The sequence below is a fragment of the Phoca vitulina genome, unplaced genomic scaffold, assembly GCF_004348235.1.
Source record: "Phoca vitulina isolate PV1807 unplaced genomic scaffold, GSC_HSeal_1.0 scaffold46, whole genome shotgun sequence".
Classification (NCBI taxonomy): domain Eukaryota; kingdom Metazoa; phylum Chordata; class Mammalia; order Carnivora; family Phocidae; genus Phoca; species Phoca vitulina.
Window position 1 is genome coordinate 7,344,393 of NW_022589749.1, and position 12,903 is coordinate 7,357,295.

General features: G+C 49.9%; 2 protein-coding genes and 1 long non-coding RNA gene across 3 annotated transcripts in view; 2 read left to right on the forward strand and 1 right to left on the reverse strand.

Moving 5' to 3' along the window:
• Positions 1 to 8,074, forward strand: part of LOC116648907 — a 48,320-nt gene extending 40,246 nt beyond the window's left edge. Inside the window, exon 3 of the long non-coding RNA XR_004302590.1 lies at positions 7,992 to 8,074. This is a non-coding gene — a long non-coding RNA (uncharacterized LOC116648907). The remainder of the gene's footprint in view (positions 1 to 7,991) is intronic.
• Positions 1 to 12,903, reverse strand: part of ALDH2 (aldehyde dehydrogenase 2 family member) — a 28,649-nt gene that overhangs the window by 11,026 nt on the left and 4,720 nt on the right. Inside the window, exons 2-7 of the mRNA XM_032431231.1 lie at positions 7,978 to 8,082; positions 5,730 to 5,870; positions 4,555 to 4,634; positions 1,925 to 2,036; positions 1,234 to 1,362; positions 687 to 800 (exon numbers count right to left, since the gene is read on the reverse strand). Of these exons, the coding sequence (XP_032287122.1) occupies positions 687 to 800; positions 1,234 to 1,362; positions 1,925 to 2,036; positions 4,555 to 4,634; positions 5,730 to 5,870; positions 7,978 to 8,082 (681 nt within the window). The remainder of the gene's footprint in view (positions 1 to 686; positions 801 to 1,233; positions 1,363 to 1,924; positions 2,037 to 4,554; positions 4,635 to 5,729; positions 5,871 to 7,977; positions 8,083 to 12,903) is intronic.
• Positions 8,095 to 12,903, forward strand: part of BRAP (BRCA1 associated protein) — a 93,611-nt gene continuing 88,802 nt past the window's right edge. The window contains exon 1 of the mRNA XM_032431229.1: positions 8,095 to 8,260. The gene's annotated coding sequence lies outside the window, so the exon portion shown is untranslated. The remainder of the gene's footprint in view (positions 8,261 to 12,903) is intronic.

The window sequence follows — 12,903 nt, forward strand, 5'->3', positions numbered from 1 at the left end:
ACCTGATCTTCCCCACTACACCATGCCTACTGTCTCTACTGCCTCCATATGACCATCCTCATTTTAAAGACAACAAATGGAGCCCCGAAGATATTCGGTGAATCACCCCATGTCATAATAGCGAGGCTGGGATTTGAACTCATGTCTTTCTGAAGCCCATGCTCTATGACTGTCAGGGCACTGCTGGTCGAGGAATCTGACACAGCCAAAGGGCTTTGACTCTGGGCAGGTGGTCAGCTCTAGACTTCTTTTTTTTTTTTAAAGATTTTATTTATTTATTTTACAGAGAGAGTGACAGAGCATAAGCAGGGGAACAGTAGAAGGAGAGGGAGAAGCAGGCTCCCCGCCGAGCAAGGAGCCCGATGCGAGGCTTGATCCCAGGACCCTGGGATCATGACCTGAGCCGAAGGCAAACGCTTAACTGTCTGAGCCACCCAGGCGCCCCAGGTCTGGGCCTCTTTCTTCCACGTGGGATGGTGGCCCCACAACAGCAGCCAGAGTGTCAAGCAACCCACAGAGGGCTCCACCCGACAGCTCCTGCCAGCACACGCGGGGCCCCGCACTCAAGCTCCTCAGAGGACCCTCCACACAGTACCCAGAGGTGAATCTTCAAAGCGTCATCCTTTGAGGACAGTGGGAACTTGGGCCAGATGTGCCACAAGCTTGAGGTCCTGGTGATGCCTTACCTCGGTGGAGCCTGTGAAGGCCACTTTGTCCACATCCCCATGGGAGGTGATGGCGGCCCCAGCTGTGGGGCCAAATCCAGGAATAATATTGACCACGCCAGGGGGAAAGCCGGCCTGTGGGCAAACAGCCAGGGACACTGGGCGTCATTCTCCTGTTCCAAAGGGCTTGGACAGAACACACACCCCTCCTGGAGAGGCTAAAGCAGCCTGCCCGGTACCCAGACAAGCTGACACCAGTGTGTGGGGCACTGCTCAGGAATTCCAAATGGCACAGCAGAGAACCTACTTTTCGGGGTTCCCTGGGGCTGTTGTCCCTCCCCAGTGGCATTCTTCAAAGGGGTCTGGCAGTGAAGCTCAGTGTAGAAAACAGGTAAGGGGGTTCATTTCGGCTGACCTGTGATGAGGTACGGGGGGTGCAGGGGAGGTTCAGTCCCTGCTCTACAAACACCTGCCCCACTTTGGGGCCCCCGAAGCCCCTCCTAAGAACCCCCAAGGAGCCAGCTTGTACAAGGGCATTCAGAGGTCAAGACTGACACAAACCACACACCTCCTTAATCAGGTTGGCCACATAGAGGGCAGTCAGTGGAGTCTGCTCAGCTACCTTCATCACAACCACATTTCCGGTCGCCAGGGCTGGGCCGAGTTTCCAGGCTTGCATCAGGAGCGGGAAGTTCCACTGCGATAAACAAGAGCTGCTTCTGGAATCAAGCTGGAGCTGCACCGGCTCCAGGGAGGAGGGGGCGGCCCGGGGAGGAGAAGGGAGCACCCAGGGGGTGGCTCGGGGAGGAGGGAGCGGCCTGGGGAGGGGGGTCGCGCTGACTTCTCCGAGCCCCTTGTGCTACTCCCACAACTCTGCTATGAGTTGAAGACGGATGGACATGGCAGGTGGATGGGAGCAGGAGCGACTCAGGCTCCTTAGAGCTTTAACCATACTAGGCTCTGTGCTATGTTGTTGCCTCGTATTACCCCTCCTGCCCTAAGACAGTGTTGTGTTCCCTTCTGCTTTTCAGAGAAGGAAACCGAGTCTTACGGGGATCAGTGATTTGCCCAAAGTCAGAGTCCACGCATGGCAGCACTGGTTGGCTTTGTTAAAGCCTGTGTTCTCACCCACCACCCAGACCGCCTTCCAACAACAGCCCGCAGACCCTCCCACCTGTGCAATCCGCCTGTCCCAGATCGCTGCATCTCAAGGCACTCCTAATAAGCCTTCATCTGTTTATTAGGAGCCTACCACTCACCGGAATGATCTGCCCGCACACTCCGACGGGTTCATGGCGGGTATAGCTGAAGAAGTCCCCATCGATGGGAATAGTTTTCCCGTGGTACTTATCAGCCCAGCCAGCGTAATAACTTAAAAAAAAAAAAAAAATCCAAGCTTAATCAATGACTGGCAGGGACCCCTGTACACCCTGGCAGAAAGAAAAGGCTCAAACAGGCCCCTTGTAAGGCCCAAACAAGCCCAATTGCCCCTGCCCTTGGCTTAGTCCCAGAAAGACTTCCTAGGACAACTAAACTCTAAGCCTCAGAATCACCTGGGATGCTTGTAAATACCACATTTCAGGAGCCCACTTCCAACTTACTCAATCTGGAGCTCCGAGGCTGATCCCCAGGAATTGGTATTTTTCATAAACATTCAGATTTATTAAATTGTGACTGTTGAAGTAGCCAGCACCACAGATTAGCATCTGCGAACCATGGGTCGGATCTGGTGAGGAAGTAAAACCTCTCTAACGGCCAGCACTTCTGTATGCAGACCCCAAAGTACGACTGAGGGAACAGTCACCAGAAACAAATCCTCAACTGGCCCAACCCCTCGTAAAGCCTCCCATCTAGACACACAGGGACCCAGGGGACAGAAAAGCCCAGCACCTTAGATTGGGGGAGAAAAGAGCAGTGTGGGTTTCCAGCCCATAATGGTGACATTTTCAGAGAAGCAGGAAAAATGAGAGAAGGGGAAAGATGGAAACGTGGGGTAAAAGGAAGAGTTCTGAAATGAGTGGGATGGCAACGCGAGTCTGGGCCCCACGCTGACCTGGCTTCGAACACGGGTCTGTGAACAGCCAGGGAGTTGCCAGTCTCTACAAGGGAAGGCAGCGCCGCTCCCTTTCTCCCAGGCTGTATGACGTGTGTTTTGCAGGCCCCAGAATGGTTACCTCATCAGCATAACGGCATATTCCTAAAACTCAGGAGGGCATAGGACTTAGCCCGAGCTTCCCTAGGCTGCTCTCTCTGGGGCACCCTCACAGCGCGTTCTAACCTTGGCACTACGGTCATATGGGGCTGGAAAATTCTTTGCTGTGCGGGCCATGCTGTGCACTGCAGGCTTTTTAGCAGCCTCCCTGGCCTCTATGCACTAGATACCAGTAGCACCCTTCCCTCACCCCCTTCTGTGACAGCCAGAAGTATCTCCAGACATTGCCAGCTGTCACCTGGGAGACGTGACTAACTACCCTGGTTGAGAACCCTTTATGTTGTCCAACCGCTACTTTTCTGGCACGGCTTCTTCCCGTTCACCTCTGTCCACAGGGTCACAGGGGAGTACTTGTTACTTGCGCAATGATCCGTCCACCCAGACCACAGCTGGTCAGACTTGAGGCCAGCCAATTGGGGTGGCATCTGGCCCCTGAATCTGGCATGAAGACTTTGGCATTTGGCACTAGGATAAGGGACTGCAGTGTAGTCAGTAGGATCCCGCATACAGGAGCCAGCCCAGGTGTGGGCAGCCAGGTTCCAGCACACACACTGGCCCTGACAGCGGCTAGGGGGTAACTGAGAGAAGAATGAAGCAAGAGGGCTAAGATGGGCCACGGTGAGGCTCAGCGGCCTTCTAGATTTAAGACCCCCAACTCTGCAGTGCCCAGGTCAGACTGAGGCTTTGTTACTGCAACCCCAAAAACCCTAACAAAGCTCTTATTCCTCATCCTGTATTTCTTGGGCATTAAGATGTTTGATTAAACTAATCCCAAAGCCAGCAAGAAGGAAAGGATAAAGACTAGAGCAGAGATAGGAAAACAATAGAGGAAATCAACAAAACCAAAAGTGGGTTCTTTGAAAACTCACCAGATTGACAAACCTTTCACTAGACTAAGAAAAAAAGGCAGGAGACACAACTGAAAACCAAAATGAAAGCAGGGACATTACCACCAACCTTAGAGAGATAAAAAAGCTTATAAAGAGCATATATGAACAACTGTAGCCAGCAAATGAGATAACATACATGAAATGGACAAATTCCATCTAACATAGAAATTACCAAAACTGCCTTGAGAAGAAAGAAAAATGCTTATGATTAAGTTACAACTTTGAGGGCGCCTGGGTGGCTCAGTTGGTTAAGCGACTGCCTTCGGCTCAGGTCATGATCTTGGAGTCCTGGGATCGAGTCCCGCATCGGGCTCCCTGCTCGGCGGGGAGTCTGCTTCTCCCTCTGACCCTACCCCCTCTCATGTACTCGCTCTCTCTCATTCTCTCTCTCTCAAATAAATAAATAAAATCTTTAAAAAAAAAAAAAAAAAAAAGTTACAACTTTGATATTGAGGGATTTTCTCCTAACATGTTTCTATAACTCCTGTGATCCTGTTAAATTATTCTATTTCTGGGCGCCTGGGTGGCTCAGTTGTTAAGCATCTGCCTTCGGCCCAGGTCATGGTCCCAGGGTCCTGGGATCGAGCCCCACATCAGGCTCCCTGTTTCACGGGAAACCTGCTTCTCCCTCTCCCACTCCCCCTGCTTGTGTTCCCTCTATTGCTGTGTCTCTTCTCTGTTTAATAAATAAAATCTTTAAAAAAAAAATTATTCTATTTCTGGCCCCTACAACACCTGCTCCCCTGGGGGACGGCCAGAACAAAGAGTTGGAAGCCTGAGCCCATACCGGAAGCATTTGAGAACCATGTCCAGATCCACCAGGTAGGAGATGACATAGGGCTTGCCGTTATCCAGGGTCTCCAAGGCCTGAGAAAAGAGAACAGTCAGCACAGACATGCAGGCACAGGATTGAATCAAAGCAATCGGTGACGACCAACGCTGAAGCTCAGCACAGACCAAGAAGGGCTGATGGGCTACTTTGTGCCACTGAATGCCATGGCATTTCTGGCCCATCGCCCCTCCCTCTCCCAAGACAGGAGAGCGAGGGGTGGGGAGAGGAACAGTGCACCAACTTCACGTGCACGTGTTTTCCAGGTTCTGCTCTAAGCCAAATCTGGGGCTGGGGGTAAGAGACAAACATGGGGGCTGAGAGAGCAAAGCGCCAGTGACTAATGACATGAAGCCTCAATCACGAGTGTTAAGAGTGCTAGAAAGGAGAAGCCAGGCTGCCCAGCCCAGTCTGAGAGTCTTAGCCCTCTAGCCTAAACCTGAAGGATATGTAGGAGGTAACTAGGCAAGGGGGAAGGTACAAATGATGACAAAATGAAAAGCACCCCAAGCAGAGAGAACAGCATGTGCAAAGGCCCTGATGGCTCAAAGAAGCCAGGCAGTCAAGACGCTGAGGGAAGGCTGGTGAGCTGAGCGGTGTGTGTGAGGGCCATGGTCCAGCATTAGTTGGGAGACGGAGTCAGACCAGGCAGGGCCTTGTAGACCATGATGAGAGAATAGGACTTTATCCTAAGGATATACAGGATGCCATGGAAGGCTTCAGAGTGGAGCACCATGGTATAATTTGCCTTCTAGAAGGTTCACTCTGGCTGCTATTTGCAGATTGGACTGGGGAGAGGAGAGGGTATTGGCTCTTGGTTTCTTCTGCTTCTGGCAGCCAGAGAGAAGGCCCACCACACAGAGGGGCTCCGAGGGAGGTGTCCATCCCTGGGGGTCTCGGGGAAGGCTCCCCATTGTGGCTCCCCTTTCCACCCCGTCTCCTCCTTTCTTAGCCATCATAGGGGACAATGAGAGGCTCCTCTGGTTGGTACAGGGGCATACCCCAAAAATGTCCAGCCTATGCCATTCTGACCAGTTACAGGTAAGCAATGCAGCCCCCTTTCCTGGATGGCTGTGGGATGCTCTGAGCCTATTCACCACATGGGATGAGAGGGGAGGGGGCTGAGAACTCACTGCTAGGTAGGTCCGGTCCCGCTCAATCAGATCAGCCAGGCGGTTCAGCAGGCGGCCCCTGTCGGACGCGTCCATGCGGCGCCAGGGTGAGCCCAGCTGGAAGGCGGCCCGGGCAGCCTTTACTGCCCTGTCCACGTCTTCCTGGAAAACACCCACCAAGGCAGCTCAGGTCTTCTCAGCACTAACTGCCTCCAGTTACCACCCAGCCCGCTGCCAAACACCCCCATGGGACTTCAGTCAATGCCTGTGTGGAAACTCGCCCCGAACAGCCCTTCCCCACCGCGAAGGCCCTGCCTGTGGAGCTTCAGATTCTCCTTGCCCTCCTTTCATGGAGGGAGTGAGGATCCTGACCGTTAACGTTTCTGTATTTTCATTTCGGAATCCCCCAAAGAGTTTTGGAGGGAAACATTCAGGGCTCTGTGCTTAGAATTTGACCATTTTCCCCCTCTTCCTAAGAAAGTAAGCCCAGAGAACTTAAGCATTCCTTCTAAGATGACTGGCAGTCTGCACCTAATATAGGTTTAACCAGCTTCCCTCTCCTTGGAGAGCAGTAAAATCAACACAGATAGCAGTTTTCATACAGCGAGAGGTGTAGCAGGAGGCTGGAAGCATGGTTTTCATTAATATTAAACATATTTACCGGGGTGCCTGGGTGGCTCATGGGGCGCCTGGGTGGCTCAGTCGTTAAGCGTCTGCCTTCAGCTCAGGTCATGATCCCAGGGTCCTGGGATCGAGCCCCGCATCAGGCTCCCTGCTCTGCAGGAAGCCTGCTTCTCCCTCTCCCACTCCCCCTGCTTGTGTTCCTGCTTTCGCTGTCTCTCTCTCTGTCAAATAAATAAAATCTTAAAAAGAAAAACATATTTACCATCAGACTACCCTATAAGCCAGAAAAGTACTATATTCACATTTGCTTTTAGCAGAGGGAGCAGGGCTTTATACATGAATATAGAAAACTGTTAAAGCAGAGGGCAAGAGGCATTCTTAAAATATTTTCAGTGCCTTTTCTTTTTTTTAAGATTTATTTATTTATTTTTTTAAAGATTTTATTTATTTATTTGACAGAGAGAGACACAGGGAGGGAGGGAACACAAGCAGGGGGAGTGGAGGAGGGAGAAGCAGGCTTCCCGCCAAGCAGGGAGTCTGATGCGGGGCTCGATCCCAGGAACCCAGGATCATGACCTGAGCTGAAGGCAGATGCTTAACGACTGAGCCATCGAGGCGCCCCTCTTTTTTTAAGATTTATTTATTTATTTTAGAGAGAGAGTGAGCATGAGTGGGGGAGGGGTAGAGGGAGAAAGAGAGAATCCCCCACTGAGCGCGGGAGCCCGATGTGGTGCTCAGTCAGTCTCACAACCCTGAGATCATGACCTGAGCTGAAACCAAGAGTCAGACGCTCAACCAACTGAGCCATCCAGGCACCTCTCAAGGCCTTTTCTTTAAAAAAAAAAAAAAAGAAAGAGAGAGAGAGAGAGAGAGAGAAGATAGTAGGAACGTAAAATGAAGGGGGGGAAATCGGAGGGGGAAATGAACCATGAAAGACTATGGACTCTGAGAAACAAACTGAGAGTTCTAGAGGGGAGGGGGGTGGGGGGATGGGTTAGCATGGTGATGGGTATTAAAGAGGGCATGTATTGAATGGAGCACTGGGTGTTATATGCAAACAATGAATCATGGAACACTACATCAAAAACGAATGATGTATGGTGATTAACATAATAAAATAAAATTTAAAAAAATAATAAATAAAAAATAAAATAAATGCTCCATAATTTGAAAACAAATTTTTTTTTACTAAAAGTCTAATTTTTAAGTTGTAAAATTATTATAACTATTTTTTATTGCAAGTATGTATAATTCCAACATAATGTAAATACACCACCAACACCAGACTAGATCTCAGAAGACCCAAATTCTAGTCCACAAGATTCCTCCATCTAGATGTGTACCTCCCTTCTCTGACCTTCAACTTCTAGGTCTAGAAAAGAGAGATTGGATTAGATGTTCCCAAATTTAGTTCCAAGTCTACAATTCTACCACTGTGTGAATTATTGAACCCGGGTATAATCTAGCACCTTTGTTGGAAGGAAAAGTTTTTGTTGATTCATTTACTCAAAAGATGTTCATTGGCATTTTTGAGTTATGAAAATAATACACACCTGGTAAAGTTTCAACCACATAAAAACATATAAAGTACACAATGAAACCACCCTTGCCTGCTCCCGCCCCGAGGTAGGTCACCAGTTCTCACCTTGTCTCCTTCAGCTACCTGACAGATAACTTCTCCGGTGGATGGATTGATGGTGGGGAATGTTTTCTTGCTGACAGCATCGTGCCACTCATTGTTTATGAAGATCTATGAGAAGGAAGAAAGTTCTCAGGACCGGCTCTCAACCCAACACTGACAACCAGTGATGTGGCAGAAAAAAATCAGAACACATATGAATTAGCCTCAGAGTGATATGGTGTGAAGTTTCAAGCCCCAGCCCTGGAGACAACCAGGTTGGAGTGCCCCCTCTGCCAAGCGGCCTCGGGTAAGTCATTTGCCCTTCGTTTCTTTGATCTGAGAAATGAGGAGAATGTGTCTACCATATCAGTTGTCCATACTGTTGTGCAACATGTCAAAATTTGGTGGCTTAAATGATCCATCATCCTCTCACAATCGTGTCCACTGATGAGGCTCAGCTGCACAGGGCTTGGCTGGGCTGGCTCATGGGATTGCAGAGCAAGGGTGCACGGGGCTGGATGTGCACGAGGGGTTCTGCATCACATATATGTCTGCTTGGGCCTCCTGATTGTATGGCAGACTCAGGCTCGTCAGCCTTCTCCAATGACAGCTGGCTTCCCCAGACAGTGTGCCGAGAGACCACGCAGAAGCTGAAAGGCTTCCTAAGATCCAGCTTCTGAAGTCACACGGCCTCATTTCTGCCACCAAGCTTCACTGGTCAGTGTGAGTCACAGGCCCAGTCCAGATCTCGGGGAGGGGAGAGAGCCTCCAGTACTCCTTGGGAGGAGCAGCAAAGAATTTGCAACCATCTCTCCTCTAGCACACTACTGCACAGTGTTGTTGTGAGAACGGGGTCAGATTATTCTTTGACCATTCAGTAAACATGTAGTGAACACCTGTGATGGGCCAGGCACTGTTCTAAGGCTGAGGACACAGTGGCAACCCAACCCGATAAAGACCTTTCTCACTCATGGAGCTGGTGTTCTGGTGTAGAGAAGCAGGTAGAGAAGCAATACACAAGGCAACCTCAGATTGCAGTGGTAGGTACAAAGGAGGAACATAGGACCCACAAAGAGTACTAAAGTGGGGGAAGACAGAGAACTTTAGATGGAATGGTCGGGAGGGTCTCTCTGATAAGCAGATATTTCACTCAAGCCCTGACTGATGAAAAGGAGCCAGCCACAGGAAGAGTAGGAGGATAAGCACTCCAGGCAGCAGGAAGAGAAAGTGCAAAGGCCCTGGGGTAGGAATAAGCCTGGTGCATTTGAGGAAAAACAAAAGTGACCAGAGTTAACTGGCAAACCAAGAAGGAAGTGCTAGGACATGGGATCAGAGAGCAGGGTAGGTCCCGTGAAGAAGCCCTCAGTTCAGCGCCTGGCAGCAATCATTGCTAATGCTGTTGTGAGGATTAACTGCAACCACGTCTGGAGAGAGACCATTCGCTGGTTTAATGAGGCCAATGTCAGGGGAGGATGGAACACTCTTCATTCACTCAGAGAAAAAGTCCTTATCTAAAGCTGCTTCATCAAGTGCCAAAATTCACTCTCTGCTTCTAAGAGCCAGGCAATGGCCTCAAGGGAGACCAGGGAAAACTTTCCCAGCAAGCTGTTCCCCTTCTGGATGGGGAAGCTGGTCTGAGGGTCGGGGACACTTGGTCACTTCGCCAGGGCTGAGCAAAGGTCACCGTCAGGGTGAACGTCAGTTCAAGGCCACTCTGCCTTCCTTCCTCAAGGGCTTTCCTTGGCCCCAGCATCCCAACATGGCCTGGCTCTGGCTCAGGACCCTGGGGGGTTATCTTCAGTTACTCTGGGCCAGAGTCTAGAACCACAAACAAGACCAAGCCACCAAGCAAAGTCGGGAGTTTGGCCAGGGCCAAAGATTTTGGGGCCAGCAGGGCCCAGGGAGGGCTGGCCTGGCTCTGTGGTCAAGAGCAGGGTCCAGACGAGCACCTGGATGAATCCAGGGCTCCTGTGATCCTAGTTGTGTCACATGGGGCATGGCACTTCACCTCACTCTGTAGTGAGAACCACCGCAGTACCCAGACGGCAAGTGAGGGCTCCAGGTGTATGCTCCGGGCTTCGGGGGAAGTAAGTGTGCCATGCTGTGGCGGTGCCCGTGGGACCAGGTGGCACAGGAAGGAGCTGGTTAGGAAAGGGTCTACCAGGGGTCACTTTCCCAGCCTCAAATCTGGTATAAGCATTTCCCACACGTCCCCTTTTAGGATGGATTTCACTATTCCTGACAGCACTGCTGCAGCAAACAGCCTAGGATGCGCATCTTTGCGAACTTGGGACAGATGACCGTATAAATATCAGAAAACTGCTGAGTTAGAGGGTAACGTGATCCTTGGGCTGCCTCCAGACACTTGGGTGGTGTGGTGGGTGCCTAGAAGCTGCGGACCCCAGGGAGGAGGCCTAACCAAGGCGAGGACAGAGCGACATTCCAGTGCCACCCCCACCCCAAGGCACTGGACAGTCATCATCTGTGCAAGGTCTCCAAAAACAGGTTCAGTGGTGTTCAGTAGCTCCAATTTGGCAGACAGGATGCACTCTAGAAAGATTTTAATTCAAGCTTTGATGCATGATAGAATTGGGGATTTGTGGGGCCCTGGGTGGCTCAGTCATTAAGCCTCTGCCTTAGGCTCAGTCATGATCCCAGGTCCTTGGGATCGAGCCCCACCTTCCCACCTTCGGACTCTCTGCTCTAGGTTAGTAGTAAGGCCAAAGGCAGCCACCTCCCCCAGGCTTGCTGGAGACATTCTGGCACCTGACCAGAGCCCTCGCCTCCTCTCCTCAGCACCCAGGGCCTTTCACTCTGCATTCCTGGATTTTTCACCACATTCACCATGGGAAGTTGCGTTCTACCGTGGACTGCTTGCCTGGCAGTCATGCTTTCAATGTGTTTATGTTCTCTGGGCTTCTCCTTCGGCAACCTCTGCCTCGCTGCAGTCACTTCCCTTGGGTACTTTTAGCCCTCCCTGCATGTCTTCACATTCTTATTCATGTTAACTCCCAAATTCTTTGAAAAAGCCCCTTCTGCGTGGAAATACTGTGTTCCCATTCCTTGCTACTGGAACACAAAATTATAAACATGGTTTCATAAATGGCAACGATTCATGCCTTCAATAAATATTTACTGAGCAGCAATCATATTTCTGATCTCGGTGCTAGGGCTGGGAATACACATGTGAACAGAAACACAGCTCCTCTGGGGCGCCTGGGTGGCTCAGTCATTAAGCGTCTGCCTTCGGCTCAGGTCATGATCCCGGACTCCTGGGATCGAGCTCCGCATCGGGCTCTCTGTTCAGCGGGGAGTCTGCTTCTCCCTCTCCCTCTGCTGCTCCCCCTACCCGTGCTCTTTCTCTCTCTCTCAGATAAATAAAATCTTAAAAAAAAAAAAAAAAAGAAAAAAGAAACACGGCTCCTCCCTTCTGATTTCAAATGTTTAAGTTCAGTAGTCCCCTAAATATTTACATCCTTCAGGCGCCTGGGTGGTTCAGTCGGTTGAGCATCCGACTCTTCGGCTCAGGTCATGATCTCAGGGTTGTGAGATGGAGCCCCACGTTGGGTTCCACACTCAGTGGGGAGTCTGTTTGGAGATTCTCTCTGCCCTTCCCCACCTCTCTCTCTCTCAAGTAAATAATCTTTTTTAAAAAGATTTTTATTAATTTGTCAGAGAGGGAACAGGCACACAAACAGGGGGAGAGGCAGGCAGGGGGAGAGGTAGAAGCAGGCTCCCCACTGAGCAGGGAGACCAATGCGGGACTCCATCCCAGGACCCCAGGATCATGACCTGAGCTGAAGGCAGATGCTTAACTGACTGAGCCACCCGACGGTCCCAATAAATACATCTTAAAAAAATAAAAAAACGGACATCCTCTTTTGACCATAGGGCCTGGTCATGAGGTAGCACAGAATGTGGCTAAGGGCACACACGTCAGAGTTGAACCCTGGTTTCATACTTGCTACTTAATGTGACCTCCCTGAGCCTCAGTTCCCCTCATCTGTAACAGCTACAATACCTGCTTCATACAGTTGTTGGAGGGATAAAAGGGAAAATGTAGTTATACATCCTCAGCACAGGGCCTGCCAGTTCCTAAGTGATCAGTAATCACAATTATTCGATCAGGGGACCTGTACGCATGTCCACAGCACACACATCTGTCCTTTCCACCTGACCTCAACACCACAAACCTTCTTAGAGCCCAGTCCGCTGTAACTCTGTGTGTTTCCAGAGATACAGAGATTCTGGGGAGGCAGGAGGTAATGAAAGGCATTTGTGTTCATTTATAATAGAATATATTGTTAGAAGTAGAGGTACCAAGGGGGGTCTGGTGAAATCCTCTGATTCTCTGGGTTACCTGAATCTATTATTTCTACAGAGGATCTTAAAACTCTTTCACAAGCAATAAAACCAGTATGGTCAGTATGGGGATATTTCACGTGACTCATTCAGCCCAAAGCCACTTCAAACCACTGCTTAATCCAACATAAGTTTTGGCTCATTATGTAAGAATCTCCCAAGGAAAATCAAATTTCTCTTCTGTATGTACTACCTGTTAGCAGTGATTACCTGCAGGTGTGGGATATCAGAGGCCTGTCACTTTCTTTTTTCTTTTTAAATTTGCTTACAGGTTACTTAGCTTTAATGAAATAAAACATTTAAATAAAGTTCCCTTTAATTACTACCTGCAAACAGATTCTCTATGCAGCACCCCCCTCCCCAAGGCACTCAGCACCCTCACACCAATGCGCATATTCCTTCCAGTACACTTGTATACATTTTATATAGAGATAGGTCTACTCACATGCAGTGTAAGAGTTTGTTTGCGTAGTTTAATTAGTTTCATATCTGCAGAATGCCAGACCCTTTCCTGCCTTGACACATTGTTTTTGAGACCCATTATTCATATAGCTCCAGCTAATGCCTGTAACTACTGCATGCACTGAA